The 22097-nt window shown below is 43.4% G+C and overlaps 1 protein-coding gene and 1 long non-coding RNA gene across 3 annotated transcripts in view; one reads left to right on the plus strand and one right to left on the minus strand.

Moving 5' to 3' along the window:
* The first annotated feature begins 441 nt into the window (after positions 1-441).
* Positions 442-21270, plus strand: LOC137232552 (uncharacterized). Its single transcript, XR_010947073.1, has 7 exons — positions 442-2322; positions 2846-4653; positions 5597-5686; positions 5807-5875; positions 6574-6869; positions 9718-10009; positions 20816-21270. It is a non-coding gene; the product is annotated as an uncharacterized lncRNA (long non-coding RNA).
* Positions 3789-22097, minus strand: part of CHDH (choline dehydrogenase) — a 74523-nt gene continuing 56214 nt past the window's right edge. For both annotated transcript variants that reach the window (XM_067754780.1, XM_067754779.1), the window contains 3 exons: positions 5684-5826; positions 5100-5202; positions 3789-4340 (listed from right to left, as the gene is read on the minus strand). In XM_067754780.1, the coding sequence (XP_067610881.1) occupies positions 3922-4340; positions 5100-5202; positions 5684-5826 (665 nt within the window). In that variant the 3' untranslated portion in view covers positions 3789-3921. The remainder of the gene's footprint in view (positions 4341-5099; positions 5203-5683; positions 5827-22097) is intronic.

Raw genomic sequence — 22097 nt, forward strand, 5'->3', positions numbered from 1 at the left:
AAAGGGCTAACCCACTATCACCGTCATCTCAGACTCTGTGTCTCTCCACCGAGCATTGGTCTTTCTTACCGTGTGGCCTGGCTTACCATCATCAGTCCAAAACTGCCGTAACAGGACTGAGTTTTCTGGTATAGTCGGTGATCTTTTCTAGTCGGCACTTAACTGGCATTTTTACAGGCTGCACCACTCCTAATATCTGTCTGCATTAAGCCTGCTTCGACTGCTCATCTAACATTAAATTTTTCTTTGGAAGAAAACTTTGAAGTTGTAGGGCATGGTTTTTTTCTTTCAGGAATCTTTTAAGATTAAACGTCTCTCCTTTTTAGTTCCCCTCCCACTCCCTAAAAAAAGTCATTTTGTTGTGTCCCCAGGAATAGTACATTTAGTTGCTTTCATCTTGTGTTCTCCATAATATCACGAAACAGAAATGGCAGCAAGAACCTCGTTAAAATGGTCTCTTGTGATTTCCATCCAGACGACCGGGCCACGCAGCACCTCCCAGCCTGATTCTGAGATGTTTCAGAATCAGCCAGTGGCTGGGAAGGGTGGGTTGTGAAGGCCCCAGAAGCTTCTCCAGTGCAGGATGGGCTTAACCTGCCTGATGAACCCACTTTACGGCTGATGCCACGCTTGTGAGAGAAACCAGAGCAGTTTATTCTGTGGTGTTTATGTTTTGCAGTCCTACGTGTCTTTGCCCATTGCCTGTTTTCCTGCGAAGGTTTTTACTGTTAGGCTGGGTGGTCAGTTTGTCCTGAAAGCTGGTCAGCATCACACACAGAGTTCTAACTCCTTTACTAGCCTCCCCGACTCAAAGACAGACTCCAGCTATGGCCTTCATTTGTTGAAAAGAAGTTCTTCCTTCTCTAAAATGATATTCCTTCCCTACTGGGGACCTAGGGGGGCAGGCGAGGAAGAGGAGCAGGCCTGGGGCCCTTGCTTCTAACCAGAGAACGAGAGCCAGAATGGCTGGGAGGGCGCCCTGTGGGGACGGTGGCAGGAGATGCGATGGGAGGCTGGGTCTCAAGATGGGGCCAGCGGAGAAGGGTGTGTGTTTTTTCTGGTTTTTAAGAGAAAGGCACCTAGGCATTTGATCTGATGGTAAGTCGTGCTGTGGAAATCTGAAATGACCTTTGGGCGGAGGACCACGGTTTGGCTGGAGAGAAGACTCTATCTGAATCTGTGGAAGTGGCTCCTGCCGCCTGCACAAGGGCCGCACGAGGCCGGACGTTAAGGCGCCAGAGTCCCACCTCCGGGACCTGCCCTTTCCTGGTCACCTGCGGGCAGGCTGCTCCTCTAGCTGTGTGTTCTGGCTCTTACTCTGCCAGGAAGAACCCTCTGCTCATGCAGCAGCTTAAACACTGGCTTCTTCAGAGGGGTCAGTGTTCTGACCACTAGGCACATTTGCAGCTTTCTGTTAGGCTTTTCAACCATTTCTGGAAAGGTACGTTTTTCCTTTTGGGGAGTACTGCAGGCTTTTCGCTAAGGGACTTAAACGACGTCTTCCTGGTTCTTCAGGAGGCTGAGCGCCGGCCGGTCTCCATGCCCCTCGGGCTGCCAGACTATGGCTCATCCTCCCCAATTCCAGTTCGCACTTTCCTCCCCTCTCTGGCTTCCTTGGCCAACAGCCCTCTCTTTCTGAGGTCGGAGCTTTCTTCGTGGTGGTGGACCCTTCGGGTTAGGACACGGGCCACTGGCTCCACCCTGCCCACGTGGCCACAGCACTCAGCTGTCAGGGCTCGAGGGAGGAACCGCCTCAGATCAGAATATTCTGTCCTGGGTCTGAACTCCAACAGCAGTTTTCTGTTGGGTCCTGGATATACGCGACACTCACGCTCTCCTCCTTTGAAACGTGGGGGGAGGGGGGGCAGTGTCATGTGATCGCATGGAACGAGGCCCCGTAGCAAGGGCGGGAGAGGGGCCTGGGTGCCATCCACCGTACAGGCTCCCCTTACACACTTCGCTTTGCCCATCGACACACGCACACTAGCGCATCAGCCACTGTCTCAGAGGCCGAGGGCACCACATACGCAGAGGTGACCGAACTGAATGGCCACGTCACCTGCCATACCGGCGCCAGAGGAGGTCAGCGCAGTCACACTCAGGCCTGGGACCCCCCGCACACCTGACGTGTCACTTCGTGGCCCTCAGAGCAGGGGGCTGGCACCTGCACTCCTACTGTTCCTTCGCCCCCGCAGGCAGCTCCAAGACCCAGAGGAGGCCTGTGGGCAGGTGGGGACCTCTCTAGGAGAGAGACATCTCTTGGCAGATGGAGAATTTTCTTTCTTGACCCTCCGTTGGAACCGAAAATAAAGCAAGATACAGGTAAGACGAAACAAGGTTTGCTTAAGGAGTTTTAAAGGAAGGATGGTGTGATGGCTTTCTTCTTTCCACCCTTCTGGAAATCTTTCTCAGAAACGTTAAGTTGCAGCTGTTGGGCCTCCAAGGCACCTCAATCCACTGTGATCCAGGGTGAAGCCAGGAATGTTCCATTTTCCTCCCCTCCTGATTCTGGGTCCAGCACGACAGGTTTCTATATAGCACTTCCATTCTTTCTCGCCATAGACGGTGGCTTTTGGATATCGTCAGAAAAATCAATCCAAAATGCATTGAAGTTTTCATTACCTTGTAGAGAGAGACAGGCTGGATAATGACAGTCTCAGTTCAAAGATAAGTTACGGGATTGCATTACTAAATTATAAGAAGTTTAAAGATCAGAGAGCTGTCTTAAATGTTACTTTGTATCTGTTTCCCCCGCCCCCCCCCACCCCCCGCAAACTCAAATCTTTGCCAATTTATTTTTCTTTCACTCAACTGCGTTTTTTTTTTTTTTTTTTTTTTTTTACAGGATCAGGATCATAGTTTTACTTGACTTCTTTTTCTGTCAGTCTGGCTCCCGCCTGGTCTGTTGCTGTGGACGTCTGGAGAATGTGAATGAGCTGGCCGTGGCCACTGCTGAGCCCTCCATCTCCCCAGGCTGAGAGTGAGGCTTTGCACGGACCGGGCCAGGGACGCAGGTTTGCTCTGGGTTTCTAGGTTTCCTGGCAACAGGAAAATCTTTAAAAATGCTAAACCCTGAAACCCATGGTAGTGAAAAGGCCCTGTAGACTCCTGAGTCCTGGAAAAAGTCCCAGAATTCCTCTCATCGGGCTGATGGTGTTAATAAGAACCAGAGCATCAGAGAGGTGGGCTGCGAGCCCCTCAGAGGGACCCAACTGAGCACCAGTTCCTGCCTCACTCTGGGAGTGAAATCAGGAAGCGGCAGAGAAAGGAGAAGCCTGTTTCTTCCAGCAGGCAGCTTTCCCTCTGGACACTGGACGCTTGTGCACACACCCCAGCTGAGCTCCACGCTCCCTAACTCCTGTGGGACCCTCGGCCTCCGCTGCAGCTTTCAGCCTGAGAGGGAGGATGCCCCGGCCTCTGTGCAAGCACCCTGCTCTTGGACGGGCTTGCCTCGAGAGGGAGAGAACCTGGGAGAGAACCACTTTCCTCAAGTCCTATCAGGACCCAGGAACACAGGACCCGGGGTTGGAGAGCACCGCGGAACACAAGACAAGGACCTGGCCAGAGTTAGTTACCCGTTCTCCACCGGCCTCCCGTCCCCTTTGCTGTCCTACCAGGAGGCAGAGCACCGCGGAACACAAGACAAGGACCTGGCCAGAGTTACCCGTTCTCCACCAGCCTCCCGTCCCCTTTGCTGTCCTACCAGGAGGCAGGGAGGAGGGGCCCCAGCCAGAATGCCGGCCTTCCCCAGAGGGCCCCCAGGGACATGCTGGGAAGAAAGAACCCGATTCACTGACCAATACTGGTTTCATTTCTTAAATTATCCAATTCTTGGCCATCAAATTGTAACATTCTAGAGAGAGCCAGGAAGGCACACTTGGCGCCAAGGGCTGTGTTGAGCCTTCTTACTCAGGGACGGCCTCAGCGCTGGGTGGCCAAGGTCCTGGGCTTGTAGACAGGGACAGCCTCGTCCCAGAGAGCCGGCCGCCCCTTGATGATGTCGGCCGCCTTCTCTGCGATCATGATGGTGGGGGCGTTGAGGTTGCCGCTGACCACGCTGGGCATGATGGAGGCGTCGACCACCCTGAGGTTTTCCACCCCGAGGACCCTGGTCTGCGGGTCCACCACTGCCATGGGGTCGGAGGGCTGGCCCATCTTGCAGGTGCACGATGGGTGGTAGGCGCTGTCTGCCTTTGCCCGCACAAAGGCGTCTATCTCCTTATCCGACTGGACGTGGCTTCCTGGCTGGAGCTCCTTCCCCCGGAACGGCGCCAGAGCTTTCTGTGCAAAAATTTCTCTGGTCAGCCTCACACACCGACGGAAGTCATCGATGTCCGTTTCTGTCAAGGAGAAGAAACAGGTTACATGCCTCCTCTTACCATGCTGGCCTCGCTGGAAGATCCGCCACCGGGAGAGGCTCAAGAAGCTGCCCGAGGGGACACGGTTCAGGGACACGGAGGTCCAAGCCACCAGGTTGCCTGTCACCTACCCATCAGCAGTTACAGTGCAACCGAGCAGAGTCCCACGAAGCCCAAACAGACAGCATCCTAGACGGACACAGCTTGCCCCGGAGGCCCTACGTTTAAATCGGAGATCTGAATTTTCTTATCTATAAGATAGAGATAAGACTACACGTCCTGCCTCTGCCACAGCGTGAGTATTATTGGGCAAAACCTGCCCAGTGGGGACTGTGCAGTTTTGCTGTGCATAAAGAGGCAGGCCCAGGAGTGTAATTTGCTTTTAGAAGATACTCACAGGAACAGTAAGAAAAAGGTTCTGTAAGCTATCTATACACAGCCAGATCTCCTTGCGTCTCTTGGTAGATTGTTCTGGAAGCTGCAAATCCTGCCTACTGTGTAAAATGGTGTGTCAGGGTTACTTCAAGTGACCGAGGGCACTACATAGCAACACGTGCACGTTTACAGCCCAGGATAATGGGGTGGAGGGGGAGGACAGAATGTGACTTGTGTCTCAAAAATGGGGTCCAGGGGTGAGATTCAGGGACAAATATGAACCCCATAAAGGCACTCATTCATGCAGTCAGTCCGTCAACGAGCCAACAAGCCCAGGTCTGGGAGAGACAAAGGTGGCTGAATTACCTGTTGACAGGTAGTTGGGTTGGATCACAGGGTGGTCATGGGGGTTGGCACTTCTCAGTTTGAGCCAGCCCACGCTCGTGCCCCGCATGGTCCCCACATGCACCTGGAAGAGCCCAGAGAGGCGGTGACCCCTGTTAACCCCCAGCTTAGTCATTTAGAGAGGCCCCGGGTTTCCTGTGGTCCCTGGGACTCAACACCCGGAGTCAATTAAGAGCAGATACATTTTAAAATCTACCTGCATCTTACCAACCCCACCCCCAACGCACACAAAAGGCATCAAAACCACCTCAGGCCCTCTCTCCTGCTTCCTGGCTTTATACCTGATGCCTCATGTTCAGGGGCTGGCGGTCCCTGGGCAGAGCCGGCTTCATTGTCCATTTCTAGTACTCAGGACCCGGTGCAGCTGCCCCGAGCTGGGTGCGGGTGTGGCCTTGCTGTGCACCACGCAGTCTGCTTCACTCTACCTCTGGCTCCCCACCCCCCTTCCCTCCCCTCAGACACTCCAGGCAGCTGGAGAGCAGGGCACCGCCTTCTGGACCGCCCACCCTGGAGGCCCTGCTGCAGTGGGGAGACGACCTGCTCACCTGGTAAGCCTCCTGCTGTGGGGGGACCCGCCCATGGTCGATCACCTGGGAAGGGAGGAAGTGGAACTGGATGTCCGGGTGGGGGACCCCAGGCTGGCTCCGGATGAACCCACCTGTTTCCAGATGGGCCGTGGCTCCATCCCCTGAGGATCAGAAGACGATGAGGCAGAGGAGCAAGTCCAGGTGTGGCAGGTGGGCCAGCCTCCTCTCTCCTGGGCACTTCCTCCTCCTCTTCCTGGCCTGTAGTCTAGTGCCTGGACCCAAGTCCTCGACTCTGTCCTCCTTCCCCGAGGTGGGCTCACCCAGCACCAGGGCTTTCGATATCAGCTCCATGCCAAGGGGCTTCAGCTTTGCCCCGTCCCCTGACTCCACCCCTGCCAACTGGACTGTGGGACCTGATGTCCTATGGGCATATCCCAAACCTACTGCAGCCCACCCTTCACACACAGGCCGTGATCCAGGTCAAGGCCCCCTTCCATCCAACCTCCCACTGTTGCAGGAAGGGGAACCCCTTCCAGGGCCCGAGAGTGGGCTCTTCTCTAATGCTCGGAAATGAACTGTCCGAGGAGGCACACGTGCTGACAAAGCAGAAGACTTTATTGGGAAGGGGCACCCGGGCAGAGAGCAGGAGGGTAGGGGAACCCAGGAGAACTGCTCTGCCACGTGGCTCACAGTCTCAGGCTTTATGGTGATGGGGTTAGTTTCCAGGTTGTCTCTGGCCAAGCATCTTGCTTGGCCCATCGTCTGACTCAGGGTCCTTCCTGGTGGCGTGCGCATCTCTCAGCCAAGATGGATCCCAGTGCAAAGGATTCTGGGAGGCTGGTCATCTCTGCCCTCTTTTGGCTCCTCCCAATGCTGGTTTTCACCAGCAGCACCATGTTCTTTTTCAGGACCTCCTGTTGTGAGACACCTCAGGCAAGAGGCTATCATCGTGCCTGGCCAAGGCGAGTGGTTTTGGTTAATGGTTCCCTAACAACTCGAGAGCCCACTCTCGGGCCCTGGAAGGGGTCTCCCTTCCTGCAACAGCTGGCGACTCTGGTGGAATCTCTTCTTTACCACGACCGACATCCTGACTGCTCAGGCACCAGCTCACCTAGCGACGGACCAGACCCAGAGGCCACCACTGGGACCCTCTTGTCTCTGATCTCCTCCTGACGCAGATGACTGGCCAGAGTGCCCCGCCCAGGTAAGGAACAAGAGACGTCGCCGACGTCTTTGCCCTTCCCTCTCCCCTCCCTCTTCTCAACCCCTCCTATCCCACCCTCCTGTCTTCTGGATGCAGGAGTCTGGTTGAAGGGCTTCAGTTATCTGAGCGCCAGAGCCTGATCACCTCCGGTGGGCAGAGAACTTGAATTATCTGGTATCTGGTTTCTGGTAGGGCCGAGTTCCTGTCCTCCCTTCCTGGAAGCCCAGAGAAAAGTCCCGTAACGCCTGGGCGTCTGCAGGTGGCAGGAGATGTCCGTAAGGCCACCCCTTTTGTCCCCCCACCCTCCTCCCCCTCTTCTTTCAAACAGCCCTCCTTTCCTCCCTTTGAAATCTCTGAAGACCTGAGATATTTCCATTTACTCTGTTCGTCAGTACTGGGATCTGAAGTTCTCTGTCTCTGTAGGAGGTTTTCTGAGAGACTGCAACCTTGTATTTAAGGGAGTGTCTGATTAGGACAGCCGTGCCTGTGTGTGTTTCATACTCTGTGTTCTGTGTTGCGATTTGTGATGGCCATTCTGCCTTATGAAATTCTGGTTCTGTTCCACTGCAGAGCCCTCTTGGGAGAATTCTGTCTGACTGGAAAGATCTTAGCTATGAGCCTATGACTAAGAAAAAGATGATATTCTATTATAACACTGGGTGGCCAGAATATTATTTAGACTCCAGAGAAAACTGGTTTAGGTGAAACTCTTGAAAATTCCAAACTGGTTCTTTTTGCATATACAGTTAGAAAAGGGAAGCTTGATAAAACGTCTTTTCAGAATTCTGACCCTGAGGGAACAACTCCTTCTGAGAGAACTTGCTTTTCTCGCCCTGTGCCTTGAGACCAGGGCTCTCAGGATCCCTTATCTGATCTAGATCATCTCTAATTCCTGAGATTGAGGGGAAAAAAAACAATGTGGAAGGAAAGCTTTCTAAATTTTACTTATTCCAACCATTATTTATAAACTAGTGAGTTTTATAATACCTGATTCATAACTAAGTTTAGAAAATGAAGCTTTGAGATCTCTGGTTGTGTTTGTCTATATATCTGTGTGCGTTATATATATGTCCTTACCTTTGGATGTTATTACCAAAACTAATTTTTTAATGAGCTCTATTTAATTGGCTTAAGGGAAATATAGCACTTATATAAATTTTCAAAAATACAGAAGGTAACTGGCCAGAATTAATTTCAGGTTCATGTAAACTGGGAAATATTCAGTATTAAATTAATGTCTGGTATTAAACTTAGTTTAAGTTTGTTAATTTAAATAGACATGTCTTTCTCATCAACATTAAGTATAATACCTTTATTGTACCTAGGTTTAATAGAAGTCAAATAAGATCTTATTATATCTGTTGTAAATCTGTCAGCAAGGAACATAACTTGGTGTGATGAAATTTTTTAAGTGAACTAAAATACAAGTGAGATCAGAGCTTTTGGGTGAACTTTTTAGGAATAATTATATTTTAGGAATGTCTACGTGAGAATAATCTCTCCAGATACTTGGAAGTATACTTGAAATTTAGAGTTGTTCTAAATTAAGTGATGGAAGTTACTGAATAGCTAGGTGGTTCCCAAATAAAATAAGATACTGAGACATCAGTTACTAAACAGAGAAACTAAATGTATTTAGGACTATTAATGAACATGTTTGGTGCCACCCTGAGATGTTCTCTATAAGAAAGCAAATGTTTTTAGAAATTTTCACTAGTATTTATGTTTACCAATCTACAGAATGCTAATGTAAAAGTTCATAACTGCTGGGACTTCCCTGGTGGTGCAGTGGTTAGGATGCCACGTTCCCAATGCAGGAGGTCCGGGTTCGATCCCTGATCAGGGAACTAGATCCCACACGCATGCTGCAACTAAGAGTTCACATGCCACAACTAAGGAGCCCGCCTGCTACAACTAAGACCCAGTGCAACCAAAAAAAAAAGTTCATAATTGCTTACCTCTTAGTTTTCACTAGAAATTAAGGTTTTTAAGAGTTGAGGGCTCTAATTTAAACACGTAATTAAAGCTAATAGAAATAATAAAGGAAGCATTTCAGTGTACAGCAGGAAAGTAGGATGTGTGTTTGCAGTGAAGAAGGTATGAGAATGGAATTGCATTTTATGAAAGGAAAAGAAAGTGAGTCTGTCTTAGAGCTGGTCGTTTCTCAATGGAGAAGAGAATGGGGGGCAGACTAATATGGATACAGACAGTGACGGAGGGTTTGTGGATGGTCAGGATTGGCTAGGTGTAGAGTACAGTTAATTAAGTGAATTTTGTTATTAAAAGCAGGCTGGTACAAGACTGGATCTGGTTTTCTCTCTTTAGTAAGAGGACAAAGTTTCCTTGGAATGCTGCTTTTGATAACAGATTGTGTGAGTTTCCGTGCCTTTAAGTGATCTGTATTTGCTTTTGAGATCTCTTGTAACTTTGGGTAAGAAATAAGCATTATCTCACGATGACCTATGATCTTATTTGACCAAGTGTTTTGAGACCTTTTGACAAACTTCCCAAATACCAAATTTTAATTAAAGTTCTTTTGACCTCCAGCTAACTTGGGGACACTTTCGAGGGTCTCTGAGGCATTGCAGAGAGAAATATTTAACTAGTAGTATCTGGTATGTTAAATTACATGGAGAGCATTATCACACTAGGGATAAACCTACTTAGAATATACTGTATGGATAAAGAGTATTAATATACACATTCTAGAAATTATATAAAGTTTCTGAAATTTGGATATGTCCTGGTATTGTTATAATATTAGTTATCTTAAAATGTTGTATGTGACAGAAACTTGGTTAAGCTTCTTTGTTAACCTTGCCTTTTTAAGACTTTTTGTCGTTCACAGGCAGTTAAGCTGATGCTTTGCAAAGCTGCTTCATCTTCAAGAAGATTCACAGAAAGGGCTTTAGACAAGTACAGGTTTCTGATAACTTTTAAATCATACTACTAAACTAGGTAAGACTTTTTTTTTTGAGTAGCTATTTTATTTATGTCTTTTATTTATTTGTTTGTTTATTTATTTATTTATTTATTTTATTTTATTTTTGGCTGCACTGCGAGGCATGTGGGATCTTAGTTCCCCGACCAGGGATGGAACCCATGGCGTCTGAACCACTGGACCGCAGGGGAAATCCCAGGTAAGATATTTTTAACAGTCTAATGGAAACTGTTAACAAAAAGGATTAGTTACATAGGATTGAGTAAACTGATGAACGTGGTTATAATTTTTATGGTTTCTGTCTGAAACATTACTAGCTTTTAATCTGTGTTTTCCAGATATAAAGAAACCCCCTCAAACTAATTATGACTTGTAGCAATTTGGTAAATTGTACCTTTGTAAGCAGAATTGAAACACTTCTCTTTTCTTTCTACCTGATCCCTCCAGAGATTGCAAACTCTTAGGTTCCCAGCAGCTGTATAAGATAAATTAGTAAAGCCACCTCCTAACAGGTGCAGGAATCTCAAGTTATTTTGCGGACCTCAAAAAGGGAGGGATTCACCTAAATCTATAAGGCAAAATCTGTGAAAGGCCCTTGGCGTGGCTTTCCTGGCCTTGGGAGGCCTTTTATCAAACTTAATTTGCAGACAAATTAATCTTGATTTGGAGATATCTGATAAAAATGAGGGTAATTTTAGGGAGAAAGAGACATTTCAGTGGATATCAAATTCTAATTCTGTTTATTGAGGTCTGTATTCACTAAGACTCACTTCTCAGATAGTTTCTTGCTGTGATGCTATATTGTTGCAAAGTTTAATTGAATTATTAAAAGGACACTCTAAATTTGTTTCTGAAGCTTAACTCAGTAATCTATCTTTGGATTAAGATCAGATGCTCCATGATCTGCAAGCAGAAGGTTAACACCAGGCTATGGTCATTTAAATTTAAAGGCTCCCTTATGTTGGGGAAATTAAACTGTACTAGGGATAACCAACCTAGTTACACTAGGAAATTGGGCTGGGTGCCTTGTGGACAATGCCAATATATAATGTCCCTTCAAGATAAGAACTGGTACACAACAGACTAAGTCAGATGAACTGGGATATACTGGGCTGCACCTAATGGAAGTTCTTGACTTACATTTTTACATATGACCTTACTAATACTGCTAGCTATATTATTTTTTATATTGCCTGTTTTACAAAATTGTTGTTTCTTGCATTACCAAATGTGTGACTGAGCCTCTGATAAAATGATGATATATAGTTACATATGAGGACCAATGATTGTTGTAGTGTAACTCTAGATATGGCAAGAAGCATATCAGCATCGTCCCTCCTAGATTTAATCTAACTAGAAAGTATTTTACCAAAAACTACCTCCCTCATTCAAATAACATTTTCTACACTAGTATCAGACCAAAAAGGCCTAATCAAACTATATTTTCTCTCATTCCTCTTTACCCTCACCCTAAGCATAGTTCTCTTTAATTACCATGAGTAACCTCTATAATAACTACAACACCAATAGGCAATGACCAACCAGTGAGTTACTAATCAAGCACCGTAACTATACAATGCCACAATTCCTAAAGCCTCTTCACTAAAAATCCAGAATCCCCTGTATTATAAGTCACTCAGTCCTCTAGCCTGTTAAACTTGAAATACAATCTCCACTTCCTCATCTTTTAAAACATAAAATACCATTGAAAATTATATTATCAACCCTGAAAGAAATATACCTAAAACAGTCTTCTTAGACACTCAAACCTCAGAATACTGCTCAGTAGCTATAGCTGTCGTATAACCAAACACTACCAACATCCCCCCTAAATAAATCAAAAATACTATTAAACCCAAAAATAAGCCACCAAAATTCAACACAATCCCACAACCAACACGCACAATCAACCCAAGTCCACCATAAATAGGCAAAGGTTTTGAAGAAAACCCCACCAAACTAATTACAAAAATAGTACTTAAAATAAATACAGTGTATGTTATCATTATTCTTACATGGCCAATGACGTGAAAAATCATCATTGTTATTCAACTATAAGAACACTAATGACCAACATCCGAAAATCACACCCATTAATAAAAATTATTAACAGTGCATTTATTGATCTTCCAGCCCCATCAAACATTTCATCATGATGAGATCTCGGTTCCACTTGTTCAGTATTACAAATCTTAACAGGCTTATTCCTAGCAATACATTACACATCAGACATAATAACGCTTTCTCATCAGTAACACATACCTGCCGCGATGTAAACCATGGGTGAGTTATCCGATACCTACATGCAAATGGAGCATCCCTATTTTTTATTTGGCTATTTATTCACATAGGACGAGGCTTCTATTATGGATCCTATACTTTTTTAGAAACATGAAACACTGGAATCATCTTATTATTTACGGTCATAGCCACAGTATTTATAGGCTATGTCTTACCTTGAGAACAAATATTCTGAGGGGCAACAGTTATTACTCATCTCCTCTCAGCAATTCCATATATCGGCACAAGCCTTGTCAAATGAATCTGAGGTGGCTTTTCAGTAGATAAAGCAACTCTTACACGCTTCTTTGCTTTCCATTTTATTCTCCCATTCATGATTGCAGCACTAACAGCTGTCCCCTTACTATTCTTTCACGAAACAGGATCTAATAGCCCCACAGGAATCTCATCTGACGTAACAAAATTCCATTTCACCCCTACGATACAATCCAAGACATCTAGGTGCCTCATTACTACTTCTAGTACTAATAATGTTAGTGGTATTTTCACCCGATTTATTAAGAGACCCTGATAACTACACCCCAGCAAACCCTCTCAAAACACCACCCACATCAAGCCAGACTGGTACTTCCTATTTGCATCTGCAGTCCTGCGATCAATCCCCAATAAACTAGGAGGAGTCCTGGCCCTAATCTTTTCAGTCTTAATTCTAGCACGCATCCCAATACTCCATACATCCAGACAACAAAGCAAAACACTTTGACCTCTAAAGCATAATATTTCGCCCTCTCAGCCAACACCTATTTTGAGTACTAGTAGCAGACCTATTAACACTAACATGAATTGGAGGACAACCCGTGGAATACCCCGTCATTACTATTGGACAACTAGCATCTACTTTATATTTCTTTTTAAATTTGGGTACTAATGTCAGTAACTAGCATCACTGAAAATAATCTCCTGAAATGAAGAGTGTTTGTAGTATATCTATTACCCTGGTCTTGTAAACCAGAAAAGGAGAATAACATTCTCTCCCTAAGACTCAAGGAACAGGCTCCAGATCCACCATCAGCACCCAAAACTGAAATTCCACTTAAACCATTCCCTGCAACTTTGTTACGGGACATTTACAAGATTATTAAGTACCATGTCAGTATTAAAATAACCTCTTTTTACCATAAACTACTATGTACTTCGTGCATATATGCACGACCACATTACTAGGTACCTAATACCGTATCATACCTAATGCATTATATGTATAATGGGCATTACTTACCCCATGCTTACAAGCATGTACATTATCTTACTGACAGTACACAGTACATTATATGTACAATCGTGCATTAATTATTTACCCCACGCTTAGAAGCACGTACATTATCTTATTGACAGTACATAGCACATTAAGTCAAATCAATTCTAGTCAACGTGTGTACCATATCCAGTAGATCACAAGTGTAACCAGCAGGCTGTGTGAAACCATCAACCCACTTGGGGTGTCCCTCTTCTCGCTCCAGGCCCATAACTTGTGGCGGTTTCTACTAATGAACTTTATCAGACAAGTGGTTCTCACTTCAGGGCCATCTCACCTGAAAGAGCCTACTCTTTCCTCGTAAATGAGACATCTCGTCGGACCAACGACTAATCAGCCCATGCTTACACATAACTGATTTCATGCATTTGCTAATCTTTAATTTTTAAAGAGATGCTGTGACTCAGCTATGGCCATCTGAGGCCTTAACACAGTCAAATAAATTGTAGCTGGACTTTAATTGAATATTATTTACCAACATCATCAACCATAAGGTGTTATTCAATCAATGGTTACAGGCCATAAGGAAATTACGGACACACATACACACACGTACACGTACGTACACACACACATGCAGTAAACAGATGAATGACCTGTTTGTTTAACAAACCCTCTTTACCCCCCACTAAATCCCATGCTCTACATGCCTATAATGCCTTACCAAACCCCCAAAACAAGGCAAAAACAGATAAATACATGGAACTTAGCTGTCTACTCGATAACCATGAACTGAATGCTCAGAATTAGATAGACCTAGAAAATAAACCCCAGTCATACCAATCAACTATTAGATATTTACCATTTATATAGACCACTTTTATCAAAATTTTAACACTAAATCCTACATAAACCCACCATATACATATTACTTCACTCTGTAAAAACAGCTTGTTAGTGTAGCTTAAAATCTAAAGCGAGGCACTGAAAATGCCCAGATGAGTTTACCAAGTCCATAAACACACAGGTGTGGTCCCAGCCTTTCTATTAATTTTTAATAAAATTCACATGTAAGCATCTGTGCCCCAGTGAGAATGCCCTCCAAATCATTACGATGAAAAGGAGCAGGCATCAGCACACTAATATGAGTGGCTCATAACGCCCTGCTTAACCACACCCCATGGGAAACAGCAGCGATAAAAATTAAGCCGTAAACCGAAGTTCGATGAAGTTATATTAACTAGGGTTGGTAAATTTTCTGCCAGCCACCGTGGTCATATAATTAACCCCAATTAATAGAAACTTGGTGCAAAGTGTGTTAAAGAGTGATATAAAATGAAGTTAAATTTTAACTAAGCTGTAAAAAGCCATAACTAAAATAGACTACGAAGGTGACTTTAGTATTTCCTGACTACAGGACAGCTAAGACCCAAACTGGGATTAGATACCCCACTATGCTTAGCCCTAAACCCAAATAACTACAAGAACAAAATGATTGGCCAGAGTTCTACTAGCAACAGCTTAAAACTCAGAGGACTGGGCTGTGCTTCCCACCCTTCCAGAGGAGCCTGTTTTATAATCGATAAACCCCGATAAACCTCACCAACCTTTGCTAATTCAGTCTACGTTACCACCATCTTCAGCAAACTCTAAAAAAGAATAAAAGTAAGCATAATTATCATACATAAAACGTTAGGTCAAGGTGTAACCTATAGGATGGGAAGAAATGGGCTACATTTTCTATTTCAAGAATATATTTCTCACACATGAATTATGAAAACCAAAGGAGGATTTAGTAGTAAATTAAGAATAGAGTGCTTAATTGAATAAGGCCATGAAGCACGCACACACTGCCCATCACCCTCGTCAAGTATTATAATAATTTCCTATAATCTATTAGCAAATACTAATCATACAAGAGGAGACAAGTCGTGACAAGCATACTGGAAAGTGAGCTTGGATAAATCAAAGCGTAGCTTAAATAAAGCACCTAGTTTACACCTAGATTTCATAATTTACGAATACTCTGAATGAAATCTAGCCCAACACCTCTCCCCATATCTACTAATACAAGCAGACTAAATAAAACATTCACTCAACATTTAAAGTATAGGGGATAGAAATTTAAAATATCCTCTGGTGCTATACAGTAGGTACTGTAAGGGAATGATGAAAAAAGCACTACAAGTAACAAAAAGCAAAGTTTACCCCTTGTAACTTTCGCATAATGATTTAACTAGGGAACATCTAACGAAGAACTTAAGTTAAACATGGCGAAACCAGACCAGCTACTTATGAACAGTTTATTAGAACAAACTCATCTATGTAGCAAAATAGAAGATTTATAAGTAGAGGTGACAAGCCTAACTAGCCTGGTGATAGCTGGTTGTCCAGGAAAAGAATTTCAGTTCAACTTTAAAAGTTACCAACATAATTATAAATTTTAATGTATTTTACAATGTTATCTAAATAGGTACAGCTTTTTAGAAATGGATACAATCTTATCTAGAGAGTAAAGACAGACAACACCATAGTTGGCTTAAAAGCAGCCACCAATTAAGAAAGTGTTCAAGCTCAACAGTAACTTTAATACCAATAACAAGCAAATCAACTCCTAGATTTGTACTAGACTAATCTATTGACCGACAGAGGTAATAATGTTATTATGAGCAACAAGAAGTATTTCTCCTTGCATAAGTAACTAATAATATGCTGATAATTAACAGTAAATAAATACAACTCAACATTAAGTTATTTATTAAACACTGTTAATCCAACACAGGCAGGCACTCAAGGAAAGACTAAAAGTAAAAAGAACTTGGCAAACGCAAACCCTGTCTGTTTACCAAAAACATCACCTCTAGCATAACTAGTATTAGAGGCACTGCCTGGCCAGTGACAACTGTTAAATGGCCGCAGTATCCTGACCATGCAAAGGTAGCATAATCATTTGTTCTCTAAATAAGGACTTGTACGAATGGCCACACGAGGGTTTTACCGTCTCTTACTTTCAGTCAGTGAAGTTGACCTTACCGTGAAGAGGTGGGAATAAGAAAATAAGACGAGAAGGCCCTATGGAGCTTTAATTAATTAAGCAAAAAAAACCTAACTAAACCACCAAGGGATAACAAAATTTTACATGGGGTGACAATTTTGGTTGGGGTGACCTTGGAACACAAAAAAGGCTCTGAGTGATTAAAGTCTAGACTTACCAGTCAAAACATATCATCACTAATTGATCCAAAAAATTGATCAACAAGTTACCCTAGGGATAACAGCTCAATCCTATTCTAGAGTTCATATCAACAATAGGGTTTATGACCTCGATGTTGGATCAGGACACCCCAATGCTGTAACCGCTATTAAAGGTTTGTTTGTTCAGTGATTAAAGTCCTACATGATCTGAGTTCAGACCGGTTTCTATCTACTATATAGTTCTCCCAGTATGAAAGGACAAGAGAAATAAGGCCCACTTTAAAAAGTGCCTTAAAACCAATTAATGATATAATCTTAATTTAATTAATACATATAATATATTACTCAAGACCAGGGTTTGTTAAGGTGGGGCAGAGCCCGGTAATTGCATAAAACTTAAACCTTTATAACCAGAGGTTCAAATCCTCTCCCTTAACAAAATGTTTATAATTAATATCTTAATACTTGTTATCCCCATTCTTCTAGCCGTAGCATTCCTAACACTAATTGAACAAAAAATTTTGGGTTATATGCAACTTCAAAAAGGGCCAAATATCGTAGGACCATGTGGCCTATTACAGCCCATTACTGATGCAGTCTAATTACTCACTAAAGAACCACTACGACCAGCTACATCCTCCATTTCCGTATTTATCATTGCACCAACCCTAGCCCTAACCCTAGCCCTAAACATACGAATTCCCCTACCCACTTATTAATATAAATCTAGGAGTATTATTTATGCTAGCTACATCAAGCCTAGCTGTATACTCCATTTTATGATCCAGATCAGCTTCCAACTCAAAATACGCATTAATTGAAGCCCTACAAGCAGCAGCACAAACAATTTCATATGAAGTAACACTAGCAATTATTCTTTTATCAGTCCTCTTAAAAAACAGGTCTCTTACCCTCTCAACCTCCATCACAACACAAGAGCATTTATGAAAAATTTTCCCATCATGACCCTTAGCTATAATATGATTTATTTCCACTCGAGCAGAAACTCACCGAGCTCCCTTTGACCTAACAGAAGGAGAATCTGAACCTGTATCAGCCTTCAACATAGAATATGCAGCAGGCCCACCTGTCATATTCTTCTTAGCAGAATACGCCAACATTATCATAATAAACATTTTCTCAACAATCCTATTTCTAAGCGCGTTCCATAACCCCTACATACCAGAACTATACAAAATCAACCTTATCATCAAAACACTATTACTAACAATTTCTTTCCTATGAATTCAAGCATCCTACTCTCGACTCTGATACGATCAACTAATACATTTACTTTGAAAAAACTTCTGACTACTAACACTAGCCATATGCATATGACATGTCTCACTACCTATTATAACATCAGGCATTCCTCCGCAAACATAAGAAATATGTCTGATAAAAGAGTTACTGTGATAGAGTAAGCTATAGAGGTTTAAACGCTCTTATTTCTAGAATCATAGGAACTGAACCTATGCTTAAGAATTCAAAATTCTTCGTGCTACCACATTACACCATAATATATAGTAAGGTCAGTTAAATAAGTTATTGGGCCCATGCCCCGAAAATGTTGGTTTATATCCTTCTCGTACTATTAAACTCCATCATCTTTATCATCATCCTAACAACCATTATCTCGGGGACCATAATTGTAATAACCAGCTCCCACTGACTACTTATTTGAATCGGTTTTGAAATAAATATACTAGCCATTATTCCCATTACAATAAAAAAGTTTACCTCATGAGCTATAGAAGCATCCACTAAATAGTTTCTAACACAGCTACCGAATCCATATTACTTATAATAGCCGTTATCACTAACCTATTATACTCCAGCCAATGAACTATTACAAAAATCTTTAATCCAACAGCATCTATAGTAATAGCAATAGCCCTAACCATAAAACTAGGACTATCTCCATTCCACTTCTGAGTACCTGAAGTTACACAAGGCATCTCATTAACAGCATGCTTAATCTTATTAACATGACAAAAACGTGCACCCTTGTCAGTGTGATACCAAATCTCACCATCCATCAGCCTAAACCTAATATTATCCATATCCATACCATCTATTATAATCGGAGGATGAGGTGAACTAAACCAAACCCAACGATGAAAAACTACAGCTTATTCATCAGTTGCTCACATAGGGTGAATAACAGCCATTAGATTGTAAAACCCAACTATAACAATCCTAAACCTACTAATATATATCAAATAACACTTCCCACATTCATACTATTCATTTACAGCTCAGTCACCACCACACTACCACACACAAAATAAAATACCCATTATTACAACCCTCATTCTCATCACCCTATTATCAATAGGAGGTCTTCCTCCACTATCAGGATTTATGCCAAAATGAATACTCACTCAAGAAAAAAAAAATAACAATATTATTTTACCCACACTAATAGCTATCACAGCGTTACTCAATCTATACTTCTACTTACAACTCACGTATTCTACAGCACTAACTATATTTCCCTCTATAAATAATATAAAAGTAAAATGACAATTTGATTTGACAAAACAACTTTCCTACCAACAGTAACTGTAATATCCACAATACTCTTATCCCTTACGCCAATCCTTTCTTTCAGTATTGGACTAGGAATTTAGGTTACAGACCAGCAGCCTTCAAAGCACTAAGCAAGTATAAGTTACTTAATTCCTGCTCAATAAGGATTGCAAGACTATATCCTACATCAATTGAATGCAAATCAAACACTTTAATTTAAGCTAAATCCTCACTAGATTGGTGGGATTACATTTCCCACGAAACTTAGTTAACACCTAAATACCCTAGTCAACTGGCTTCAACCTACTTCTCCTGCTGCAAGGAAAAAAAAAAAAAAAAAAAAAAGCAGAAGCCCCAGAAGAATTGAAGCTGCTTCTCTGAATTTGCAATTCAATATGTAAAATTCACCACAGCACTTGGCAAAAAGAGGACTCAACCCCTGTCTTTAGATTTACAGTCTAATGCTCACTCAGCCATTTTACCTACATTCATAAACAGCTGACTATTCTTAACTAACCATAAAGATATCAGTACCTTATATTTACTGTTTGGTGCTTGGGCTGGAATAGTAGACACTGCCTTAAGCCTGTTAATTCATGCTGAATTAGGCTAACCTAGAACACTGCTAGGAGATGATCAGATTTACAATGAACTTGTAACAGCCCATGCATTTGTAATAATTTTTTTTTATAGTTATGCCTATCACAATTGGAGGCTTCAGAAACTGACTAGTCCCACTAATGCTGGGGCACCCGATATAGCCTTTCCCCATATAAATCATACAAGCTTCTGATTACCTCCACCCTCCTTCTTACTACCACTTGCATCATCAATAGTTGAAGGCAGTGCCGGTACAGGCTGAACTGTATATCCACCCTTAGCTGGAAACCTAGCCCATGCTGGAGCTTCAGTAGACCTTACCATCTTTTCCCTACATCTAGCAGGTGTCTCCTCAATTTTAGGTGCTATTAATTTTATTACTACAATTATTAATATAAAGCCACCCACTATACCACAACATCAAACACCACTATTTGTAATGATCCGTTTTAATTATAGCTGTATTGCTGCTATTATCATTACCTGTATCAGCAGCCAGGATTACTATGCTATTAACAGACCGAAACCTAAACACAACCTTTTTTGACCCCGCGGGAGGGGGTGATCCAATCTTATATCAACACCTATTCTGGTTCTTTGGACAACCTGAAGTCTATATTCTGATTTTACCTAGATTTGGAATAATCTCACATATTGTAAATTATTATTCAGGAGAAAAAAAAAGCCTTTTGGATATATAGGTAAGTATGAGCCATGATATCAATCGAATTTTTAGGATTCATTGGATGAGCTCACCGTATGTTTACAGTAGGTACAGATGTGGACACACGAGCATATTTTACATCAGCCATTATAATTATTGTTATTTCCGCAGGAGTAAAAGTATTTAGTTGACTAGCAACCCTTCATGGAGGTAATATCGAATGATCTCCCACCACAATACGAGCCCTAGGCTTCATTTTCCTTTTTGCAGTAAGTGAATTAACAGGAATTGTCCTAGCTAACGCATCACTAGACATTGTCCTTCACGATACATATTATGTAGTCGCACACCTCCACTACATATTATCAACGGGAGCAGTATTCACTATTATGGGAGGCTTTGTACGTTGATTCCCACTATTCTCTCAGGTTATACACTCAACTCAACATGAGCAAAAATTCACTTTGTAATTATATTTGTAGCTGTAAATATAACCTTCTTCCCACAACATTTCCTAGGTCTATCTGGAATACCATGACAATATTCCGGCTACCCAGATGCATACACAACATGAAATACTGTCTCATCCATAGGCTCATTTATTTCACTAACGGCGGTAATATTAATAATTTTCATAATTTGAGAGGCATTAGCATCAAAATGAGAAGTCTCAACAGTAAAGCTAACATATCTCCCGGGAGAATTCGGGAGGGGCAAAAGAAGGAGGAGAAGACCAATCTCCCAGAGTCCTTCTCGCTGGAATCCAACTTGGCTGAGAGACGCACGCACCACCAGGAAGGACCCTGAGTCAGACGATGGGCCAAGCGAGATGACTGGCCAGAGACAACCCAGAAACTAACCCATTACCATAAAACTGGAGCCTGCGAGGCACGTGGCAGAGCGGTTCTCCTGGGTTCCCCCAGGCTCTCTGCCTTGGGGTTCCTTCCCAATAAAGTCTTTTGCTTTGTCAGTACGTGTGTCTCATCGGACAGTTCCTTTCCGAGTGTTAGACAAGAGCTTACTCTCCGGCCCTGGAAGGCCCTGCAACACCTGCACCGCCTCCTCCTCAAGGTGCTGCAGTCTCCCTGGCCCAAAAAATTCATTCTTCAAGCACACCCAATGCCTAGCCCCGGGGCCTTTACACGTATTCTTCCTGCCTAACAGACCCCCTGCCACCATTCTCCAGTTTAACATCCTAATTATTCCTTCACTGTACTTAAAACTTAGCATGTTTACTTAGTTTCCTTCCATTGTCTCCACTAGAGCGTAAACTCCCTAAGAAAACCTGCCTTATTAGCACTTCTCACCATGTAGCACAGCACACGGTAGGTGTGCGAGAAATGCATGCTGAGTGAATAAGATTTCGAAGCACTACTTCCTGGCCAAACTCAGTACTCTGAGACCCAGCTAGAAACTGCATGGAAAATGCTGAGAAACAGAAGCTGTAGTCCAGCATCAAGTGCCCTTTCTCTGCATTTTCTCCTGGCCCCTTGGGCCCCAGGCAGTGTCCAGGATGAGGCCATCCCTATCCATCCATCAGGAAGGGCAGCACCCAGCCCCTGCAGAGTCACCCCGGGCAAGCCCTGTGTATCGCGTCTGGTCCTCACACCAACCTGCCACACAGGAACGGCATATCCCCATTTTGCAGATGGGAAAACTGAGGCTCAGAGAGCTGAAATAAATGGCATAGCTCAGCTTTGAACCAGCAATCTGGAGCCACAGCCTGGGCTAAGCACCTCAGGAGGGAGGCTGTGCTGCCCGCAGAACATCTCTCCCGAAATCATGGATGAGCACACCCAC

Source organism: Pseudorca crassidens, chromosome 10 (genome assembly GCF_039906515.1).
Source record: "Pseudorca crassidens isolate mPseCra1 chromosome 10, mPseCra1.hap1, whole genome shotgun sequence".
In the NCBI taxonomy this organism is placed as follows: domain Eukaryota; kingdom Metazoa; phylum Chordata; class Mammalia; order Artiodactyla; family Delphinidae; genus Pseudorca; species Pseudorca crassidens.